The following is a 21,098-nucleotide window of genomic DNA, read 5'->3' on the forward strand; positions in this document are numbered from 1 at the left end:
TCTTTTATCTTGTCATTTCTTCCATTTGCTTTAGCTTCTGTTCAAGGGCAAGTGTCAGAGTCTTTTCTGACATCCATTTTGTTCCTTTCTTCCTTTCCTGTCTTTTTAATGACCTCTTGCTTTCCATGTGTAAACCTTTCCTTGACTTTTTATAATAGTGGAGTCATTCAGTATTTGTCCTTCTGTGATTTATTTAATTTACTCAGCATAATGTACTCCAAATTCACCCACGTTATAAGGTGTTTCACAGATTTCTCATTATTATTTAATAGAGTGTAGTATTTCATTGTGTGTATGTACCATTATCCATTCATGGCACTTAGGTTGTTTCCGTCTCTTTCTATTGTGAACAGTGCTGCAATGAATATGGTTCATGTCCCAGTTCTTACTTCTTTAGGATATATCTAGTAGTTGGATTACTGGATCAAATGTTATTTCTATTTCCAACTTTTTAAGGAAGTACTGTTTTCCACAATAGTTGTACCATTTTGTAGTCCTACCACCAGTGTATGAGAGTCTCAATCTCCACACGGTAAGCCATTGTGAGGTTTTATGTAAGGGAAAGGTGTTCAAGATTTCTGTGGACTAAATTATGAGATAGGGTTGATAAACCCTTGAGGTAGGGTAATGAAAGTGTATTTTTGGCCATGCCATATAAAATCAGACTGACTCTGGTAGTGTTTACTAACAGGAATCATGTAATGGGTGTTTGTGAGATCATTTGCTCCATACCCAGTACCAGCATCCTGAGACTTACATTCTTCTACATTTATGATTTAACAGCTCAAAGCAGGAGATGTGTTAATTTACTCAAATAATGAAACTCTATCTGAAATAGTAACTTCATTTGGAGAAATTATCTGGTAATGATAATCCACTCTAGTTTTCTAAGATCTATCTTTTTTTCTGCACAGGACAAATAGGCGTGTTGAATGTGGATGTAGTACGAATCACTGTGCTTTTGGTTCTTAATGGTGGCAGTAATCTGTTCAGTCCTTCCAGGAATGTTACACTGTTTTTAATTTACTGTTTTCATAGGTAGAGGCAATTCCACTGGCTTTTATTTACTTAGCCTTTCTTATCATAATATCCCTTACTCCATATATCAAGAACCAGTGTGGAGATTTGTCAGTTGCTGAGTATGTGCATTCCAATTATGCATTTTGGAATGGGGGAAATCACTGCAGGATATGTTTTGCAGTGGTAACTCCTTTAGTTGCCTATTCATTCAGATATCCGTTAATAACCTGTCTTAGGCTAGATAATCTAGAGAAGTAAAACCAGTTAAGTTTTTATATGTGAAGAGAAAGAGAGCACAAGATTGATTGATCTCAAGGGAACAGCTCACATGGCTGTAGAGGCTGGCAGATCCCAAGTCCATGTGTCCGACATTAGTCTGGAGGCTTCTCCTGACTCACATAGCTGCAGTGGCTGATGAACCCCAAATCGGCAGGCTGTCTGCTGAGTCTGAAGAATCCAAGATTTGCAGGTAAGATGACAGGTTGGTAGGTCACAGGCTGTAGAGGCAACAATCCTAAGATTGGCAGACAATTCAGCAGGCCACTGGCTCAAGTCAAAAGAACTAGAAGTGAAAAGATGATGAGCCAGATGGCAGGATCCAGAATGGGCAAAATACCAAAGAGCTTTTCCAGAATGTCCATATATTTTGGAAGCAGACTACTTCCTTTCAACTGATTGGCTGCTCATAGCAGATTGCATCTTTGATGTGATTTCATTACATCAGATCTCATCTTGGGGAATGATTATATCAAAACTGCCTAACCAATGAGAAAGATGGCCCAGCCAAGGTGACACACAATTTTAACCATCACATAATGTGACCTCTGTGTGCTTCTACTCTGACTGGTGATCCACAGTGATGTTTTGGGTCTCCTGGGATAAGAGTCAGTGTCTAATAATCATCCAAAAGGATGATTCCTTTTTTTCCTTTTCCTTATAAAACAGCCAGCCTGGTAAAAGATCATAAATCTCTTTAGGCACAACTGGGAGATAGATTAAAAGTATAAATTTCTGTAGTGTAGTAGGTGGCTCCTTTCACAGGTGGACTTGTCCTTCCCTTCATTTTATGGGTTACGGTTCTGTAAACTGGCTTAAATGTAGGAATTGATTGAGAGGCCATGCAGTACAGTGAATTCCTTCGTGTGGGCTTTTGTCCTTGGGTTTTGGAAAAACAACTTAGGGAATTTCTCAAGTTGTATTTCTACCCTACATGATTTATTACTTTTGTCTGGTCTGGCCTGTGGTTGATAAGGCCAGAATTGCTTGACAATTCCTTGGTCATTGTGAACTGGCTGAATTTTGGTCTAATGAGAGGAGCCCCACCTTTTAACAGACAAAGAGTATGAGGAATGACTTATATAAAGGAATGAAACAAAAAGCTTTTTGGGGCTTTGTGGCTGAGAGCTGAGGGTGGTAGGACATAGAAACCCTGTGTCAAAAACCCATCCCGAAAAAGAGTTGTAATGGAATTAAAGCTGTGAGTGGTGATTCCAGAGACTACAGAAACAAATAGCAGGCTTGGACGATGGCAGCAGAGTGAAACAAATATGTCCTTTGTTAGGAGATGGACTGTTCAGCAACAGAGATAGCAGCAGAGCTGGTCCAAAGCTGTGAGATGAAAGCTAGTCTGGTTGCGATAAGGCAAGAAATGTAGGTACCATGGAAAGCTTAGCCTATATGACCTTGAGACCAGAAGAACTAGATGTTGCCTGTTACTGTCAACCACTCAGAAAGGGATCTTTGTAGAAGATCTTGGATAGAGTAGGAAAAAAATATGGAATAAAACTCAAAATTATAATAAAAGATCAGGCTTACTTCTCTGATAGGGACTGGTGAAATTCCTGAGACAAAGGCCCCTAGTCATCCTTTAGGGCTTGAATTGAACTCACTCCGTGGCTTCCAGCCAAATAGTAGATAGGCATATAAGGTGAACATTTATACTTGGTAGGTACACTCTTTAGAACAATCAACCATGGAAAACAACAACAACAAAAATATGAGTGGCGGTGTCTTAAGTCTGCTAGTTGAGAGCTGGACCAGTCAGAAATGTGAGTGGAGCCACCAAGAGAGAGAGATAGAAAGAGTATGAAAGCAGCAGTTGCAGTGTGGACCAAAAGTGGCAACATGGAATCTGACATTTGAAGCACGGTGCACCCACTGGCACCTGAATGGCACAGGACCCAGCATCTTGAATTTGCAGCCATGGCTGCTTGTACCTATGGTACTGTTCCACGGCTATCCTGGCCAAAACTTTCTTGGTTGAAAATTATCTGATTGGTGAAAACTTTTCTCATCTCGGGAAGGTGAATGTGTTCCCTTGAGATATAGGAACTTTTCCCTGGGGCCCGTTTCATAGATTTCACCCTTTGTGTTTCTTCATTTATATCTTTCTCTGTTTATATTCTTCTGTTATATTAAAAATTGTTATTGTGAGTATGGTGATTCATGAGTCTTTTGTGGACATTGCAATGAATTACTGAACCCAACAGGGAAAGAAAGTTCCATGGAGGAAGTGACTAGTTTCAGAAATAATGGAGAAGTGGGAAAATGGAGCTATACTTGACCTCTGCCTTATAAGAACCAGCTTTATTCTGGTTCTTGTAGTCAAAGTTGTCATTTCGTGTTGTGACTTAATTTTAGTGATTCAAGTTAGGTTTCTGTTTATTTGACCTAAAACTATTCCCCTTACGTAGGTCAATAAATATTTAGTAGATTTACCATCTATTTCAGTTCTAGGAACAAGGACCAGTTTGCCAGCACCATAAATCTTTTCAAATCCTGGCTATTATGATTACTGCTTTGACTCTGCTGTCCATTATTATAACCACCTCCACCTTGTCTTTGACAATTAAGTGCTGCCACTTGGCCCCTGCAACTCTGGGTTTGAATCACCTCCATTGTAATTAGGTTATGTAATATAGTGTAATATCACTGTAATTTCTGACCTCCAGGAAAGAGTGATTGCAACAAATCGATGCTTGGATTCTCTTCCCAAATATATTCTTTACAATGGTTATGAAAGATGTGTTCTCTGGGTATTCCCAGGATGGGTGGGTAGGCCAAACATAATAAATCCATTCTAACATAAAAATATCTCTAAGCCTTTGCATATAACACAGTTCTAACATTTCAAATTCATCTAGTGTGAGCCATTTTTGGTTCCTTGTTGCAACCAAACACAAACCAAATAAACTATTAGAACCCTTTCTAGCATATTTTGCCTGAAATATTGAATACAGAATCTGTTTAGTGCCAATAAATTCAGAGTGATCCAACTTTATCTTTCTTCTACCATTTTACCAAACTCTTGTTTATTTTTGGATTTCATTGTTTCTGAGGGATGTCCTCCATGTAGTTTATAGCTGCTTCTCCTCTCTTAGACAGTTCCAAGTTAGGTGAGTCAAAGGCAGGCCTTTTATGTTAGTTCTAGAAGGAACAATGAACAGACAAGTCAAAACAACCAAGGTTTTCTCCTCAACCTCCAGGAGCAGGTAACAGCAATAGGAACACAGAATACTGTCTTCAAGACTCACTTTAGAGGGAAGGATAAGTTAAAATGTTACAATGTTCTTCTCTGTTTAAGTGGCCTTTTTCAAAAGTTTTAATGATGTTCCAAATTTCTAGTAAGGTTGATTCTGTCAGTCATTGCTAGATTTTTCAGTTTGGGGGGAGGGATATTGTCCAGAGATCCCTACCTTGCCATTGTCACTGACATCCTTATCAGTGCACTTTTCTTCAAAAGCACAGTCTGGCACAATTTTATGAGCCATTATTATATAGTTGAAATGTTTTGTTTTGGTCTACCCCACTTGTGCACTAACAGAAGACAATCTGAACCCTGGGCCGTGTTCTATACCAGTTTTGTTCTCAGTATTTTTGCCCTTTGATTCTGTGGATGAGCCATTTGACAGTGATTCTAGAACTTTATACACGTTATTTAAAGAATTTCTTTCTTCAGGTTCTTTCTTTCTAATTCTCCCCAACTCTTGGCTTGGGTTCACTTAATGTGATGTGTGAATAGTTGAAAGATATCCCACTACATCAGCCATATTGGTGGAGAGTAGGACTGGCACCAATCTGCTGTTGTTTGCTTATGGACAGGTGAGCCTAGTTGCTAAGATTTCCTCCCAGTCTTCTCAGGAGCAGCACCCTGTTGGGAGGGTGAGGCCATTGCCCTTTTGCCATTTTTGCTTTTTGCTGGCAGTGCTGATTAACAGGGTTTACACCACAGTCTCCATGCCTGATCGGGAGTGGTAGTATCATCAGAATCTGTCTGACTTCAAGGGGGATAATGACTAGGATCAGCTCAAAGCTGATTCCCCTGAGGTGGAGGTTTCTAACCTTTTTACTAGTTCTGAACCCAGCTAACCCTCCCACAGCACTCTTTACTTTTATGTTCAGTTCAATAATCCATTGCATTGGTCACACAGAACTCACAGACTATACTTCGAGTTAAAATGGTTTATTAAGGAAGTAACAGGGTATAACTGAGGATCAGAATCAACAGGCTACAACTCAGGATCAGGATTAGGAAACACATAGGCAGAGTGTCCCTTCTTTAGTACAGTACAGCTCTGTCACCTCCTCTTGGCTGCGCAGGCCTCCTCTCAGCCCCCTCAGAACAGGTTTCCTCTCAGCTTCCTCAGAACAGGCCCTTCTCAGTACCCTCAGGACAGGCTACTCTTGGCAATGTGATCTGTCACCACCAAGTTTGCTGCTGCTGTTGTTGTTGTTGTTATTTGCCGTCGAGTCGGCCCCGACTCATAGCGACCCCTCCTTGGGTTTCCGAGGCAGTATCACTACGAAAGTAGGATTGCCCAACCTTCCTTCCGAGGAGTGGCTGGTGGGTTTGAACCGCCAGCCTTCTGGTTAGCAGTCAAGTGCCTTAGGCACTATGTTTGCTGCAGGACCCCTTAAAATCTTGTAGTCACTTACTCTACCGCTCCTGGGCCTGTCACCATCAACTGTGCTGCTTCACCCCCTTCTGAGCCTGTCACGGTCTTTAGTGTTACAGCTCTTGACCCATGTTGCAGTTGTTTGAGAAGGTTCCTTGCCTCCTTTCTCTCTGCTTCTCTCTACCCTCTCACATTTTCTCCTTCCTACCTCTTTCTGCTTCCTGTCTGAAAGACCTCTGTGAATAAATTTCCTGGTCAGTTTTAAGGCATGACCTTCCCACGAGGGCTACAAACTGACCAATCCCCTCTTGGTATCCCACAGACACTTCACTTGCATGCTAGTCTATAGTAACTTCATTTGCATAGTCTATAGTCATTTCATTTGCACAGTATAGTCACTAATCCTTGCAAAGTGCATACCAGTCACAGGGCAGGCTGTAGCCCAGGACCAGATAAAAAATATCAAACCACAGATTGTTTGTAGCTCACCCAGGAAATGGCATTCAACCTAGACAAAAGTAATGAACCCTCTGGGGTAGAAAACTGGGGCAAAGGTAACTTCTCAGGGCTTAGGGGGAAAAGTATCTTGAGCTGTTTTTCAAAAGAACCAAGTCAAAGGGCCATATAAAGGAACTCATTTCACCACGGGGAGGGAGAGGGACATGGGTCTTCCTTGGCATTAGGGTTCCATTCTACAGGGCCTCCTTTTCTTGTCCTATATAGCCTCTGCTGGCTAGAGAAAGTAGATTCATTGGGCCTCTTATACTTTTTTTTTCTGCACTCTTTATTGATTCTGGGTTGTAGGTTGCTCTGGTGGTTAGGCTGGGATACACAGGCAAAAATGAACCCCAGAAAACTCATCAGCAGGTCCCTCATAGAGTCCTGAAGTCCTTTCCTATTGTGCCTTCTTTCCATACTCAGAATTTTCTGATAGTTGCATTATGTGTTAGGTTCTGAGCTTTAAATTGTAATTAATGGGAGCATTTGGGTGGAATATGCTTATCATGATTAGAGCAGGAACCTCATTCTCACAAGTGTTTATTGAGTGAATAATTAAATGAATACATGGATCTTCTCTTCACATTGTTTGTAGGGTTTATGATAAAGAATACATGGATGTCAGTATTACAATAGGTATAATGCTAAGACAATTAAGATAAATTTATATGAGAACTTGCAAAATGGATATAGAGAAGATGTCCTCTGACCTCCTCTTATTTCATGAAGGGGATTCAGAATCACCATCAGCAGCATCAGCCCAAGGCTGATCCCTACAAAATATAGGTCAGAGATACCACCAGCTCTCCAGTCTTTTTTTTTTTTTTTTTTTAACCAATTCTGATACAAACTGTCCCTCCCATGCAACTCTTTTCTTTTTTTGCTGATTCAATATTTCATTGCAGTAGCCACACAGAACTCACAGATGATACTTGTGAGTATGAGTTTAATTAAGATGGTAATCTGTCACAATTCAGGTTCAGGAACACTCAGGATACAATTCTTTGAATCAGGACACCGTCACCTCGGCTATGTGCACAGGCACACCTCTCTTTGGCCCTTGGCCTCTTGACCTGACCTCTGGCCTGCTCAGGCAGGTGTTACAAAGCTCTTTTAGCTCTGCTGATTAGCATACTCCATTCCACCAGCAAGCCTCCTGCCCCCAGGTACTCAGCTTTCTTGCTATGTGGGCTGGCAAGCCCACTGCTCTGTCTTGTGCCAGTCTTTTGGTTCTGCTGCCTCTATTGCCACTGTCTCTCTGCCATCTCTGTGCAGGGATCTTTGGTCCAAGGACACATTCTATGCTTGCTGTTGCTTCTGTCTTGATGGTAGTGAGACCCCCCATTCTGCCTCTGGGATGGCTCATTTTAAGCCTAGTGATATGGCAAACTGACCAGTTTTCCACATTATGGTTCCATATACCTTATTTGCACAGTCCCATGCCCACATTATTAACAAGCTATCCAATCCCTTGGTGGGCCACAAGCACCTTACATTTGCATATTTTCCGCCAGTCATCTGGTGGCAGTTGCAAAGACCATGGCTAGAAGAGCCATATTAAATAATTCACTGTACCACAGAGCTCATAAGCAGAAGAATGAGAAATTATTTCTAGCTATTAGGGAGTAGGGTATATAGTTGGTGAAGTCATCAAGATTCCAACTAAATATGTCATTAAGTGAAATCTTAAAAGATGGGTGGACTTTGAACATATGAAAATGGGGGAAAAACACATTCCAGGCTGTGAAAATTGCATTAACAATCAGCATTAGCAATTACATGGATTTGAGAAGTGTAAGGTTCATTATGTAGAGGTATATCAAATACATTTGTAACTGTAGTGCAGGCTCTATGAAAAGGAATAATAAGAAACAAAAAAATGTAACGTGGGGCTAGGAGCAGTCAGTTTTCTCTCTGGCTAGCCTGTTTCTCTGCGCTAATTGTGCAAACCAGTCCAGGGAATCTGAGATCACTCAGATTGTGCCAAATTGTGTGGTGGATAATGTATGCTATCTGCATCATTTGGAAACTTCAGCTTCCCTTCCCTGTTCAGATCAGATCCCAGCTGCTCACGTAGTTCTTTCTACCTCCTGCCCCAGAGCTGAGTCAGTAGGTACTGGCCACAAGCTTGGGAGTCCCTTTCCTTCCATTTCAGACCAGTGGCCTCTTCTTTTTCTCATCCTAAGCCACTCAGAAATGGGTCTGTAGTTACTGCTGGCAAGCTCAGGAGTCCACATGACTCCCTCTTCTTCAGACCAACTGTCTCCAAACCTGGGAATTTTCTCTACCTTCTCAGGGTAACAACCACAAGCACAGGATGCTACATGACTCCACTTCCCTGGCCTGCTTCCTTTGCTTCTTTGGATGCAGTGGAACAACTCACAGAGTTCACAGTAGACACCATACCTGAGATAACAAGTTTAATATAACAAAAAAGCATAGAAAGGAGGCCTGGCTCTTAGCCCAATAGTAAACAAGATGTACACGCAGACCACTCAACCCAGGGTGATGCACCCACATACTCTATGGAAATGCATCCCTTGGAGCAATCCACCATGGGGCACTAGAGGGGCAACAGTTTGCACAGAGGAAATGCAGGACGTACAGAAGTGCATAACTATGAGGGGCAGGGGGGCGGTTACTGGACAGGGAGGGGAGGAGACTGTGTTAGGGTCGGGGATGGTAATTGGGGAGTGAAACCAAATGAACATGAAATTTTGAATGTAAAACAAACTATGCTCTATAAACTTGCACCAAACGCACAATTTTTTTAAAAAAAAGGATAGAAAGGAGGGGTCTCAGTGCAGAGTTTCCATTTTCGCATGAGATTGACTTACCCACCTGAGAGCAGATGTTTACTCTCTCCAACCTGGAAGCTCCATCTGAGCCTCTGTTTCCAAAGCCTCATTGACTTCATCATATGACCATGATAAATTACATTATACCTCCTGATGTTTATTTAGTTGTATTGGGCTGCAAGTGACCCTTTGTCCTCAAGTCTCTTAGGAATCCAGAATAAAAGGCCAAATTATTTTCTGTAGCTCACAGACTATCATTTAATATTTATTAATCATAGAATCTTTTAATCCTACAGAGCTGAAGAAAGAAGAGATCTTTTCATGTTTTTCAGAAGCCTGCACTTTTTTGTGGAGTGGTGCGACTATCGTAAGCGCACATTTAAACATTTCAAGGTAAAGTCTTGTATTTAATCATATGTGGAAAATGAAACAGATATTAACTTGAGGATTCTACCATAACATTCTTTCCTTAAGGTTTCCAAAGAGTAGAAAACATTTTCTTTGGCTTCTGGAATTTCTGATTATTTGGAATGAGTAAAGGAGGGAGTGCTTCTGTAAAAGTTCTTGAGACATTTTATCATGGAATATTTTGAGAAAGTGCAGTTGTATCCTTATTGATTTTAATATATATATTTTGAAACTTCAATCTGTCAAGGGTATGTAAAATGATAAAAGCTAATAAAGATTGTAATTGTAGTAAGCTTATCACATGGCAGTATAATCTTCATTTCCTGAGCCACACTGTTTTGAGTTTCTTAATTATTGTAACATTTCAAGTTTAAATATGGAAGACTGGTTCTCATGAAGTAATGCTTGTTATGTCTGAGAGAGGTACTTTCAAAGACACCTTTTTATTCCCTTTGTTTTTTTTTTTTGTCACAACTAGAATATATTTGGCTTCATTTAATACCCTAGGTAATACTAAGTTGGATAACATCTGATTATTGACAGCAGTGATCAATTCTAAAAGAGTAGCCATAAATAATATCTCAGGTTCTCTCAAAAACCTGGACAGGTTATGATGATTGCTACTCAAAAAATTTGGTCTTTACTTTTGACTTCTACGAGTCTTTTCTGTCCTTGAGTGCTCCAAATCATATCTGAAGATTTATGCTAGTGAGCGACTCTTGTTGACTGGGGACTGGCCATGCCAGAAAGATATCAGTCTGACTTCAGGGGAGGCGGAGGTCTGGAGGTTGAGCTCAACCAAGTGTTCAGTGATTCAGTCAATCAATTTTGCCTACCTAATGAGATTGCAATCAAAGTTTTAAACACTGAATGTCTGTGTGCTTACTAGTTGGTGAAAGGAACAGTGTTTGAGAGGGTGATGTGTCACGTTTTTGAGACTTGGAAGCTCTGCACTGGAGACCCACCCCTTCTTCCCTGTGTGCTTATTTTGTATCCTTTTTGCTGTAATGACACTAAAATCATAAATATAGTACTTTCTTGAGTTCTGTGAGTTATCCTAGTGAACTATCAAACCCAGAGATATAATGGGAATCCTGGATTCATAGCCAGCAAGTCAGAAGTGGGGTCTGGGGAACTTTGAGCTAATGGTTGCTATCCTGAGGGATTAGAGGAATTTGTAGCCAGCAGGGAAGAAGTGAGAGTGTTCCTGTGGCTTCCAGCCAAACAAAAAACAGGCATATGAGCTGAACATTTAAAATAGGTAGATAAACTCCTTGGAGAGATCAGTCATGGGAGAATAGAAGGACTGTGTATGCACAGGGAGACAGCTTGAGAGACAGGAATGCATGGGAGGGAAGGACACAGGGAAGAGGTTACTGGGAAGGAAGTAGGAGCTCTTGTACTGTGGTAAATTGTAGTAAATGTCATGAGACAAAGTGTATGTGAGCTGCTGTATGTAAAGTGAATTTGCTCTGTAGCCTGTCACCCAAATCACAATATTTTTTTTTTTTTTTTTTTAAAAAGAAGGAGTGAGAGTATCATGAGGACCTTCAAATATGCAACTGGCCTCTGATATCTTGGGCAAATTTGACAGTCTAGAAGACTATGAGAAGTGACCTAATTTGGTGGTTGAGGTCAGAGGAAGAAGTACTGCATTTGCATTTCGTATATAGTTAGGTTTAGAGTTAGTTGGTGTGTGCTGGAGGAGGCACACATACAAAGAGACACCCTACACATGTACTATCTCTCTTTTACTTTGAATTCAAGCATTGTATTTGATTGCGCTGATAAAAACTAGGTCTTTCAACTGGTTCAGTCATGACCTTTGAAGCAAAATCAGAACAGACTTGAATTTGTAAAATTTAGGTGAAGCGGAAGAATAATCAGAACATGAAAAATTATGGGTTGAAACCCTGGAATAGGAGACTCAGGAGGCATAGCCTTTTGTGGGAGATTGGATTATTGCCAGGACTGTGGAGGGCGACACACTTTCAAGAGAGTTGAGTGGCTGCCATCTTTGATTAGGGCACCTCTGTTTCTGACTTTGCTAGTCAACTGATTTGGTTGCTATACTACACATACTGCCCTTGTTTTATAAGGAGATTAAATTTCTAGCAGGGCATAGACCAGTAATTTTTCCCGTTGTGTTTTCACCCACATTTTACAAATTCAAGTCCATTCTGGTTTCACTTTGTTAGTCGTGACTAAACCAAGAAGAACTGGTTCAAAGCCCTGATAAAAACTATCAGGTTTTATTCTATTTTATAGGATTTTCTCTATGGAAACAGGATAGTACCTGTACTATGGTCCTTTGTGGTTAAAGCATTTGACTACTAACCAAATGATTGACAGTTCAAACTCAGCAGCTGCTCTGCAGGATAAAGATGAGGAAATCTGCTTCTGTAAACATTTAAAGCCTTGGAAACCCTATACGGAAGTTCTTCTCTGTCCTTTAGAGGTGCTATGAGTCAGAATTGATTCGAAGGCTGAGTTTTGGGTGGTCCTTTGAGAAATTGTCATGATTCTTTTATGGCTGTTCTCAAGTTATTGTGCTAAAACAATGACCTATTTCTCTTTATATTTGATAAATATAATACAGATTAGAAAGTATTCTGGCAGATCAAGTAATGAATAAATTAATTTGGCCTTTTACTTGTGCATTTCAGTGGATGGTGAAAAATATGTATTTATAATCCTCTTTCCTGGAAGCTGATTTACCTTTCTCTGCAGGTATAGAACTATAATTCTTGCATATTTTCTGTAGTGGATAGAGCAGTTCTAGGAGCTGGACGTTGCTGGTGATAAGATTTACTAGAATGGAAAAGAGCAACAACAAACTAGTGTTTATGGCTTGTCTCTTTCAACAGACAGTGCATAGACGCTACACTCCAGCTAGTTTCCAGCTAGGCTAATAGGCCACATACCCCAAAGGGATAAAGTAGAAACATGATATGAGTACATGAATGGGATTTAGCTTTTAAACATTCAAGGAAAGCAGCTTGGGAGGAGGCATGGGGGACACACTCAGTGGAGAGTTCAAATTCCTGAACATGGATTCAGTTTGTGGATTCACATTGGACACAAAACAAGTAGCTATACTTAAGGAAGTTTGGACATTTATCACTGGTTCTATTATACCTGAATTTTTAAATATTTCAGTAACAAAAGTCACATCATAAAATAAGTGTTTAAAAAGGGAAGGGGATTTATACTGAAGCTTTTCAGCTTCATATAATGATCATTTTTCTGTATGATTTTAAAATATAAAATTTTATTTCTTTTGTTTGCTCTACATTTATTTCAAATTAAAAATAAAAACTGGTTTATCAAAACTGACAGAAAAATAATCCTTTAATCTTTGTACACAGAATTCCTTCTCTCTCCATGTCACATTTAACCTTGAATTTATGTACATCAGAGCTGCCACAGAAAATTACTTGATATCAACAGAGTGGCTAGCCAGCCATGTACACACATCAGCTGTGTGTTTTTTTCTATACAAAATAGTTTTTTTTCTTGCTTCTACATTATTACTACCCGCTGTGGATTGGATTGTGTCCTCCAAAACTGTGTGTTGGAATCCTAACCCCTTCATCTATGAGTATAATCTAATATATTGTAATCATCTTCCATAATGCAGTGTAATGTGATCAGTCAATCACTTGAGGTTATGCCTGTGTAAGTGGATCCTAAACCCAATAATTTCTGAATTATATAAAGAGGAATATAGACACAGACACAGGAACATCCATACACAGGGAAGCAATGGACACTATTTGACAACAGAGGCAAATGAATCTACAGGCCCAAGAACTCCAAAGAGTGCCACATAGTAGAAGCTGAAATAGACAAAGGACTTCTTTATAAAGCATCACACCATGAATTCAGACTTCTGGCCTCCTGAAATAGGAAATAAATTTCTATTTATTAAAGCCATACATTTATAGCTTCCTGAGTTATGATGGGATTCCATTTCAGTGACTCTGTATTAAGTTGGTTCTGACCTAAGTTTCTTACGGGTTTTTTGTTTTTCATTATTATTGCCTTTTATTATCAATATATCTATCAATCCAATCTTTATTTGTCTTTGATGGTAGAAAACATTACATATAAAATTACAAATGTATTTTAATGCATAAATATATACATTAAAAAATACACAATGCATAAAAATCACTCTAATGATAAATAAGAGTTGGACAATGTTGACATTTTGTCAATTGCGTCAATAACTCCACTTTTGGAAAGTTCTGGATCATCTGGATTATTCCTGGGAATAAGGATGGTGTTTCTCTTAAAAGAATTAGAGAGTTGTCTGTATGGCCCTTTCTGTATTTTCTTCATATATTTTCTGGTAGCATCTCACTGCTTCCAGAATCTGTCTATTGACTTTAGCAAAGTGATCATTGTTTGAGTCTAGGTTTTCAAGCAACCAAAGCCCTTGATTTAGTTTAGAAAAAAATTTCAGATTATCCATTCACTGCAAATTTTTTTTGACATCTCTCTTGGCCAACCAAGAAATAGATAACACATTGAATGGGCAAAGGAGTAGAATCAAATCAATGGAAGACAGAATTAGTGAGATTGAAGACAAATACCTCAATACTACTTTATTAAGAGATCGATCAGAAAAAAAAAAAAATCAAAAGAAAAAGAAGAAAGCCTAAGATTCATGTGGGATACCATCAAGAGAAATAACCTATGTTTAATCAGAATTCCAAAACAAGAAGAGACAAATAAAATAGCAGAGAAAAATGTCAAAGTTTTGTTGGAAGAGAATTTCCCTAATATAATGAAAGATGAGAATATATCCATTCAGGAAATTCAACGAATCCCAAACAGGATAGACTCCTAAAGAAAATCACCAAGGCATATTACCAAAATCAAAGACAGGGAATCCTGAAAGTAGCACGAGAAAAATGAAAAGTTACCTACGAAGGGCAACCAATAAGACTAAGCTCCAGTTTCTCAGCAGAAACCATGCATGTGAAAAGGCAATTGGGTAATATATATTAAACACTGAAAGAAAAAATTTCCAACCAAGAATTATATACCCCGTAAAATTGTCCCTCAGATATGATGGTGACATTAGGACATTTACAGTTAAACAGAAAGTAAGGGAATTTGTTAAAACCAGACTAACCTTCAAGAGATGTTAAAGGAAGTCCTTAAGACAGAGAACCAACAACAGCAGATAACAACCGATGATTAACACATATGATGAATAACCCAGAAACCAACCCAGTTATAGAAGTATCCAAAGTAAAATAAGCATATGAGACTAAACAGGGAACCAGAGACATCAATTGGTAAAAGAAGACAATTACAAAACAAACAGAGGGAAAAGTAATGTAGGTACAGAACTTTGAAATGGTGAGGAAGTCAAGACAATTGCAAGATGGAACAGACTGTTCTGAACTTGGGAAGAAAGTAATAAGTCACAGGGTAACTTCAAATAAAAATAATAAACCTTCACATCAAAATGAAAAAGAAGGTAAGCACAGATATTTAGCAAATACTAAAATAATAACAACAAAGGAAATGATAACAATATTTATAAACAAAATGAGCTCAGCACAGAAAATTATATGGAAGAAAGAAATCAGCAACACCATGAAAAAACCTGTGACATAATAAATTCATACTTTTGATAATTACTGTATTGGGCTGGGTTCTCTAGAGAAGGAAAACCAGTTAAGCTGAGAGAGAGAGAGAGAGAGAGAAATTTATCTTAGGAAAAGGGCTCACACAGCTGTAGAAGCAGGCAGATCCCAAGTTCCTGGATCAAATGTCAAACTGGAGGCTTTTCCTGACTCATGGAGCTGCAGGGGCTGACGAGCTCAAGGTTGGTAGGCAGTATACCAGCTGTTGACTTTGGTAGATTACGAATCCAAGATCACTAGGCAGAATGGTAGATTGTTCACTCACGGACAGCTCTAGGCAGCACAACAGCATCCAGATCCACAGAAGGTTCTCTCATTTTCTCAAAATATCCATATATATATTTGAAGCAGGCCACACCCCTAGGGAAACTCCATTTGAATGGAATGGCTACTCAGCTTATACATTCAATCTCATCATGGGAATAACCGCATCACAACTGCTAAAACCACTGAGACTCATGGTCCAGCTGAGTCGACATACAACCAAATCAACATATAGTCCGCCCTTTTGTCAACTTATCAGTTGTACACATCTCCTTAACCACATATAATCTCTAAATAAGGAGAATTATAAAGTCATTGTTGCACCTAACATGATACACACATACAACCAAAATGCATTAACCCTGTTTATATTTCATAGTTCATAACTGAGGATAACAAAAATATTTGATATACACATACTATGAAAAAATACAACAATCACAGTCCTCATTTCTGCAACTGGTCAAATGGTTGTCACTAATATTCAGAACTACCTTCTTCTACCACCCATTCATATTTCCCTTGTGCTCAGCAAGTACCTCAGTTGGTCATGGTTCTTTGCCTAGTGTGGTGACCCAAACTTTCCTTCTTGGAGGGTCTGGTCCATTAGTACTCATATCAGAATTGGGTTGTAGTAGTTTTCCATGGACTTTAATCACAGGGCATGGTAGTACTAAGAGATGTCCTAAAGAATCTCTTGTATTCCAGACATATGCTTATTTACCTCCATTATGTAACATCAACATCAACCAGCCACTCCTCGGAAGGAAGGTTGGGCAATCTACTTCCGTAGTGATACTGCCTCGGCAACCCAAGGAGGGGTCGCTATGAGTCAGGTCCGACTCGACGGTACATAACAACAACAACAACAATCAGGATCTATCACACCAGACAGTACAGTAACTCCCTTCTTTGTCTGTTGATCCAGAGGCATGAGGACAACAGAAGGGCTGGGTGGCATTCTTAACTTCCAAGTCTATGCAATCAGTATTGTGTCTCCAGGTAGGAAGTGTTCCTTCCTTTGGGACTAAGACCTCCAGACCCACTAAACACAGGGTAGGAGGGACAGGAAGCAAAATGTTTTTTGAGTGAGTCACTAGGGATACTAGTGGTACCACTCTTGTTTCCACCTCTTGGTTCCTGGATGCATGAATCCTGATACTGGTTTAGAGCACATACAGCCTCCTAGAGAACATTGCCTCAACCCTTCAAGGTATTGCCACCTAACTGTCACTGTAATTGTGTTTTTAGTAGACCATTCCATCATTCTGTCAAGCCAGCTGCTTCAGGATGATGGGGAACATGGTAAGACCAGTTGATTCCATGAGCATAAGCCCATTGCCACACTTCATTTGCTGTGAAGTGAGTCCCTTGATCTGAAGCAGTGCTGTGTAGGATACCATGATGGTGGATAAGGCATTCTGTAAGAGCAAAGATGGTAGTTTTGACAGAAGCATTGCATTCAGGGGAGGCGAATACATATCCAGAATAAGTATCTATTCCAGTAAGAACGAAATGTTGTCCTTTTCATGATGGAAGTGGTCCAACGTAATCGACTTGCCACCAGATTGCTAGCTGCTCACCCCAAGGAATGGTTCCATATTGTGAACTCAGTGTTGGTCTCTGCTGCTGGCAGATTGGGCACTCAGCAGTGATGGTGGCCAAATTAGCCTTGGTAAGTGCGAGTCCATGTTGCTGAGCCCATGCATAACCTCCATCCCTGCCACCATTGCCATTTTGTTTATGAGTCCTTTGGGCAAGGACAGTAGTAGCTAGGGAAAAGGGATAACTGGTTTCCACAGAACATGTCATCCTAACCACTTGATTGCTAAAGTCCTTGTGATAGTTGAAGCTGTATGTCAACTTGGCTGGACCACAATTCTATGTGGTTTAAGCTGTTGTGATATGGTTATTCCCATGATGGGATCAGATGATTATGTTTTGAGCAGTCAGTCTGTTGAAAGGGAGTTTCCCTAGGGGTGTGGCCTGCTTCCAGTATATTTATGGACATCCTGGGAAAAGAGACATTCTTCTGTGGATCAGGATTTTGTTGTGCTGCCTACAACTGTCTGTGAGTGAACAATCCACCATTCGGTCTGGAGATATTGGATTCATCATTTGTTGGAGTCAACAGCTGGTGTACTGCCTGCCAACCTTGAGCTCCTCAGTCCCTACAGCTGCAAGAGTTGGGAAAATCCTCCAGCTTGATGTTTGATCCAGGAACCTTGGACTTGCCAGCTTTTACAAGTGTGTGAGCCATTTTCCTAAGATAAATTTCTCTCTCTTTCTCTCTATAAGCTTTACTGGTTTTGTTTCTCTGGAGAACCCGTTGTAACATATTTGGTACTGAGAGTGGTTCTAGAGAGACAAAATCATAAGGATGGACTTCCTAAATTGGTTCTCTAATTTGATTAATTGTAAAGACACTAGTGGCCCTGCCTCTGTTAGTAAAGAGGGCCCTGCTACTCCGTGGTGTGAGGTGGCAACATTAATATGCAAAATAGTACCACCAATAGATCAAGTACTTGTGAGAAGTGAGACTCTGGGTGATTGCATATTTGATACTTTTTTTGCAGTTTTGTCAGCATGAGGAGTATAAGGAAGCTGGTTGGTTGGTCCTACTTACACTAAACAAAGTGATGAAAGAGCGAGATTAGCTCAGAGCTGCTGAGTCTCTGCTTAAGTACTGCATGAAAGACCTCACTGTTTCCAGTTGTGCTCTGAAAGAATCCCTTATTTCTTCTAGTAACAGAGCTGATATTGTTGAAAATCAAACCCAGAGTCTTTCTGTAAGGGTGGCTGAATTACAACGCCAATTAAATTGCCAATGCAGAATGGTGTCTGAAGTTAAAGTGAGGACATTGATTGGGAAAAATGGGATCCTGAAACCTGGAATGGGGACATATGGGCAGATAGTAAGGAAGATCAGGATATGAAGCCTGTAAATTCTGTTGAATCCCACCCATCTGAAGGAATTACTGTAAAACCATTATCCCCTCTACCTCAGTTTGATGGGATTAGACCAGCTATTCCTGCTGAGTCATTGCCTGAGGCAGAGGCCATGGAAGATATTGCTGAATGTTCTCAGGAACTGCTCCAACCACCCATCGTTGCTGCTAGACCTATAACCAAAGTTAAGGCCAAGCGAGCCCCAAAAGGTGAAATAGGAAGTGCGACTGAGGAGGTGGTACGCTATACCCAAAAAGACCTACTTGATTCTGCTAATATGTACAGACAGAAAGCTGGAGAATATGTTTGGGAATGGCTACTGAGGGTGTGGGATAATGGTGCAAGGAATGTAAGATTGGATCAGTCTGAGTTTATTGATTGAGGCCCATTAAGTATGGATTCTTCATTCAGTGTTTCAGCTGCAGAGGTTAGGAAAGGATCTAATAGTTTATTTGGTTGGCTTACTGAAGCAAGGATTATGTGATGGCCTACCTTAAGTCAAGTTGAAGTACCAGACCTGCCTTGGTGTAATGTATAATGTAGAAGAAGGTATCCAGAGGCTGAGGGAAATTGGATTGTTAGAATGGATTTATCAGATTAGGCCCCTAGAGCCAGAAATGGAGAGTCCAGAAGACACACCTTTCACCAGTATGGTGAGGAATAAATTTGTGAAGGGAGCTCCACCATCCTTGAAGACTGCTGTGATTGCTGTTTTATGTAAACCTGATTTGACAGTGGGAACTGCCCTAATTGAACTAAGACACTTAGCTACAATGGGGCTTGAAGGCACAAGTAAGTTGCATGAGGAAGTGACCCAAATGCCTATGGTCCCCACTCCAGTCACATTACTTTCCCTGTCCAACTCTGTACCTACGGCCTCATGGGGAGTTCCTTATGATTAGTTGACTGAGAAAGAGAAAACTCATGCCTGGTTTACAGATGGTTCTGCGTGATATGTAGGCACCACTCTAAAGTGGACAGCAGCAGCACTGCAGCCCCTTGAAGGACTTCCTGGAAGGACAGTGGTGAAGGGAAATCCTCCCAATGGGAAGCACTTTGATCCGTGCATTTCGCTGTTCACTTTGCATGGAATAAGAAATGTCTAGATGTGCGATTATATATAGATTCATGGGCTGTGGCTAATGGCTTGGCTGGATGGTCTGGGATTTGGAACAAGCATGATTGGGAAATTCATGACAAGCATGTATGGGGAAGAGGTGTGTGGATAGATCTCTATGAATGGGCCAGAGGAGTAAAGACATTTGTGTCTCATGTGAATTCCCACCAAAAAGTGACCTAAGCAGAGGAGGACTTTAACAATCAGGTGGATAGATGACACATTCAATGGAAAGCAGCCATCCTTTTTCCCCAGGTACTCCTGTCATTGCTCAATGGGCTCATGAACAAAGTGTCCATGGTGGCAGGGATGGATGTTATGCATGGGCTCAGCAACATGGACTCCCACTTACCAAGCCTGATTTGGCTACTGCGACTGCTGAGTGCCCAATCTGCCAGTGGTAGAGAGTGACACTGAGTCCACGATATGGAACCATTCCTCGGGGTGATCAGCCAGCAACCTGGTGGCAGGTTGATTACATTGGACCTCTTCCATCATGGAAAGGACAGCATTTTGTTCTTACTGGAATAGATACTTATTCTGGACATGGATTTGCCTTCGCTGGTCTCAATGCTTTTGCCAAAACTACCATCCGTGGAATTACAGAATGCCTTATCCACCATCATGGTATACTACACAGCATTGCTTCAGATCAAGGGACTCACTTCACAGCAAACGAAGTGCAGGAATTGGCCTATGCTCATGGAATGCTTACCATAGCTCATGCTGTGAACATGGAATGCTTACCATGTTCCCCACTATCCTGAAGTATCTGGCATGATAGGACGATGAAATGGCATAGTAAAAACACAATTATGGTGCCAGCTAGATGGCAATACCTTGAAGGGTTGGGGCAGTGTTGTCCATGAGGCTGTATGTGCTCAAAACCAGTGTTCAATATATGGATCTGTTTCTCCAAAAGCTTGGATTCATGAGTCCAGGAACCAAGGGATGGAAATGGGAGTGGTGCCACTCCGTATTACCCCTAGTGACCTATTCAAAAAATTTTTGCTTCCTGTCCCTGATACGCTATGCTCTGCAGGTCTGGAGATCTGAGTTCCAAAGGGACCAATACTCACACCTTGGCGCACAATACTGATTGCATTGAACTGAAAATTAAGAATGCCACCAGGCCATTTTGGCTTCCTCATGCCTGTCATGTCAGTCCCAGGGTTACAGGTGAGGAAAGACAACTCAGTGATGCCCAAAGTAGCCAGTGGGAAGAGCAGGAGAAAGGGAATTAAAAGCCAGGAAGCCTGAGAGAAGAGCAATCAGCCAAAGGGATTAGTTGAGGAGAGGAAATTAAGGCCCACCTAAAGCAGCAGGACCGGAGAGCAGGAGAAAGGGGATAAAAGCCCGGATCTCGGACAGAGGAGCAGTCAGCCCCAGGGACATCTCAGGGACGCACAAAACAGCAGGGCAGAAGAGCAGGAGAAAGGGGATTAAAAGCCAGGAAGCCAGACAGAGGTACAGTCAGCCACAGGGA

General features: G+C 40.7%; 1 protein-coding gene across 1 annotated transcript in view; it reads left to right on the forward strand.

Moving 5' to 3' along the window:
- Window positions 1-21,098, forward strand: part of LOC103207414 (centromere protein P) — a 617,074-nt gene that overhangs the window by 142,926 nt on the left and 453,050 nt on the right. The window contains exon 5 of the mRNA XM_042782559.1: window positions 9,508-9,604. Coding sequence (XP_042638493.1) covers window positions 9,508-9,604 — 97 coding nt within the window. The remainder of the gene's footprint in view (window positions 1-9,507; window positions 9,605-21,098) is intronic.

The sequence above is a fragment of the Orycteropus afer genome, unplaced genomic scaffold, assembly GCF_000298275.1.
Source record: "Orycteropus afer afer isolate SDZICR_OR568_19922 unplaced genomic scaffold, OryAfe1.0 scaffold00368, whole genome shotgun sequence".
In the NCBI taxonomy this organism is placed as follows: Eukaryota; Metazoa; Chordata; class Mammalia; order Tubulidentata; family Orycteropodidae; genus Orycteropus; species Orycteropus afer.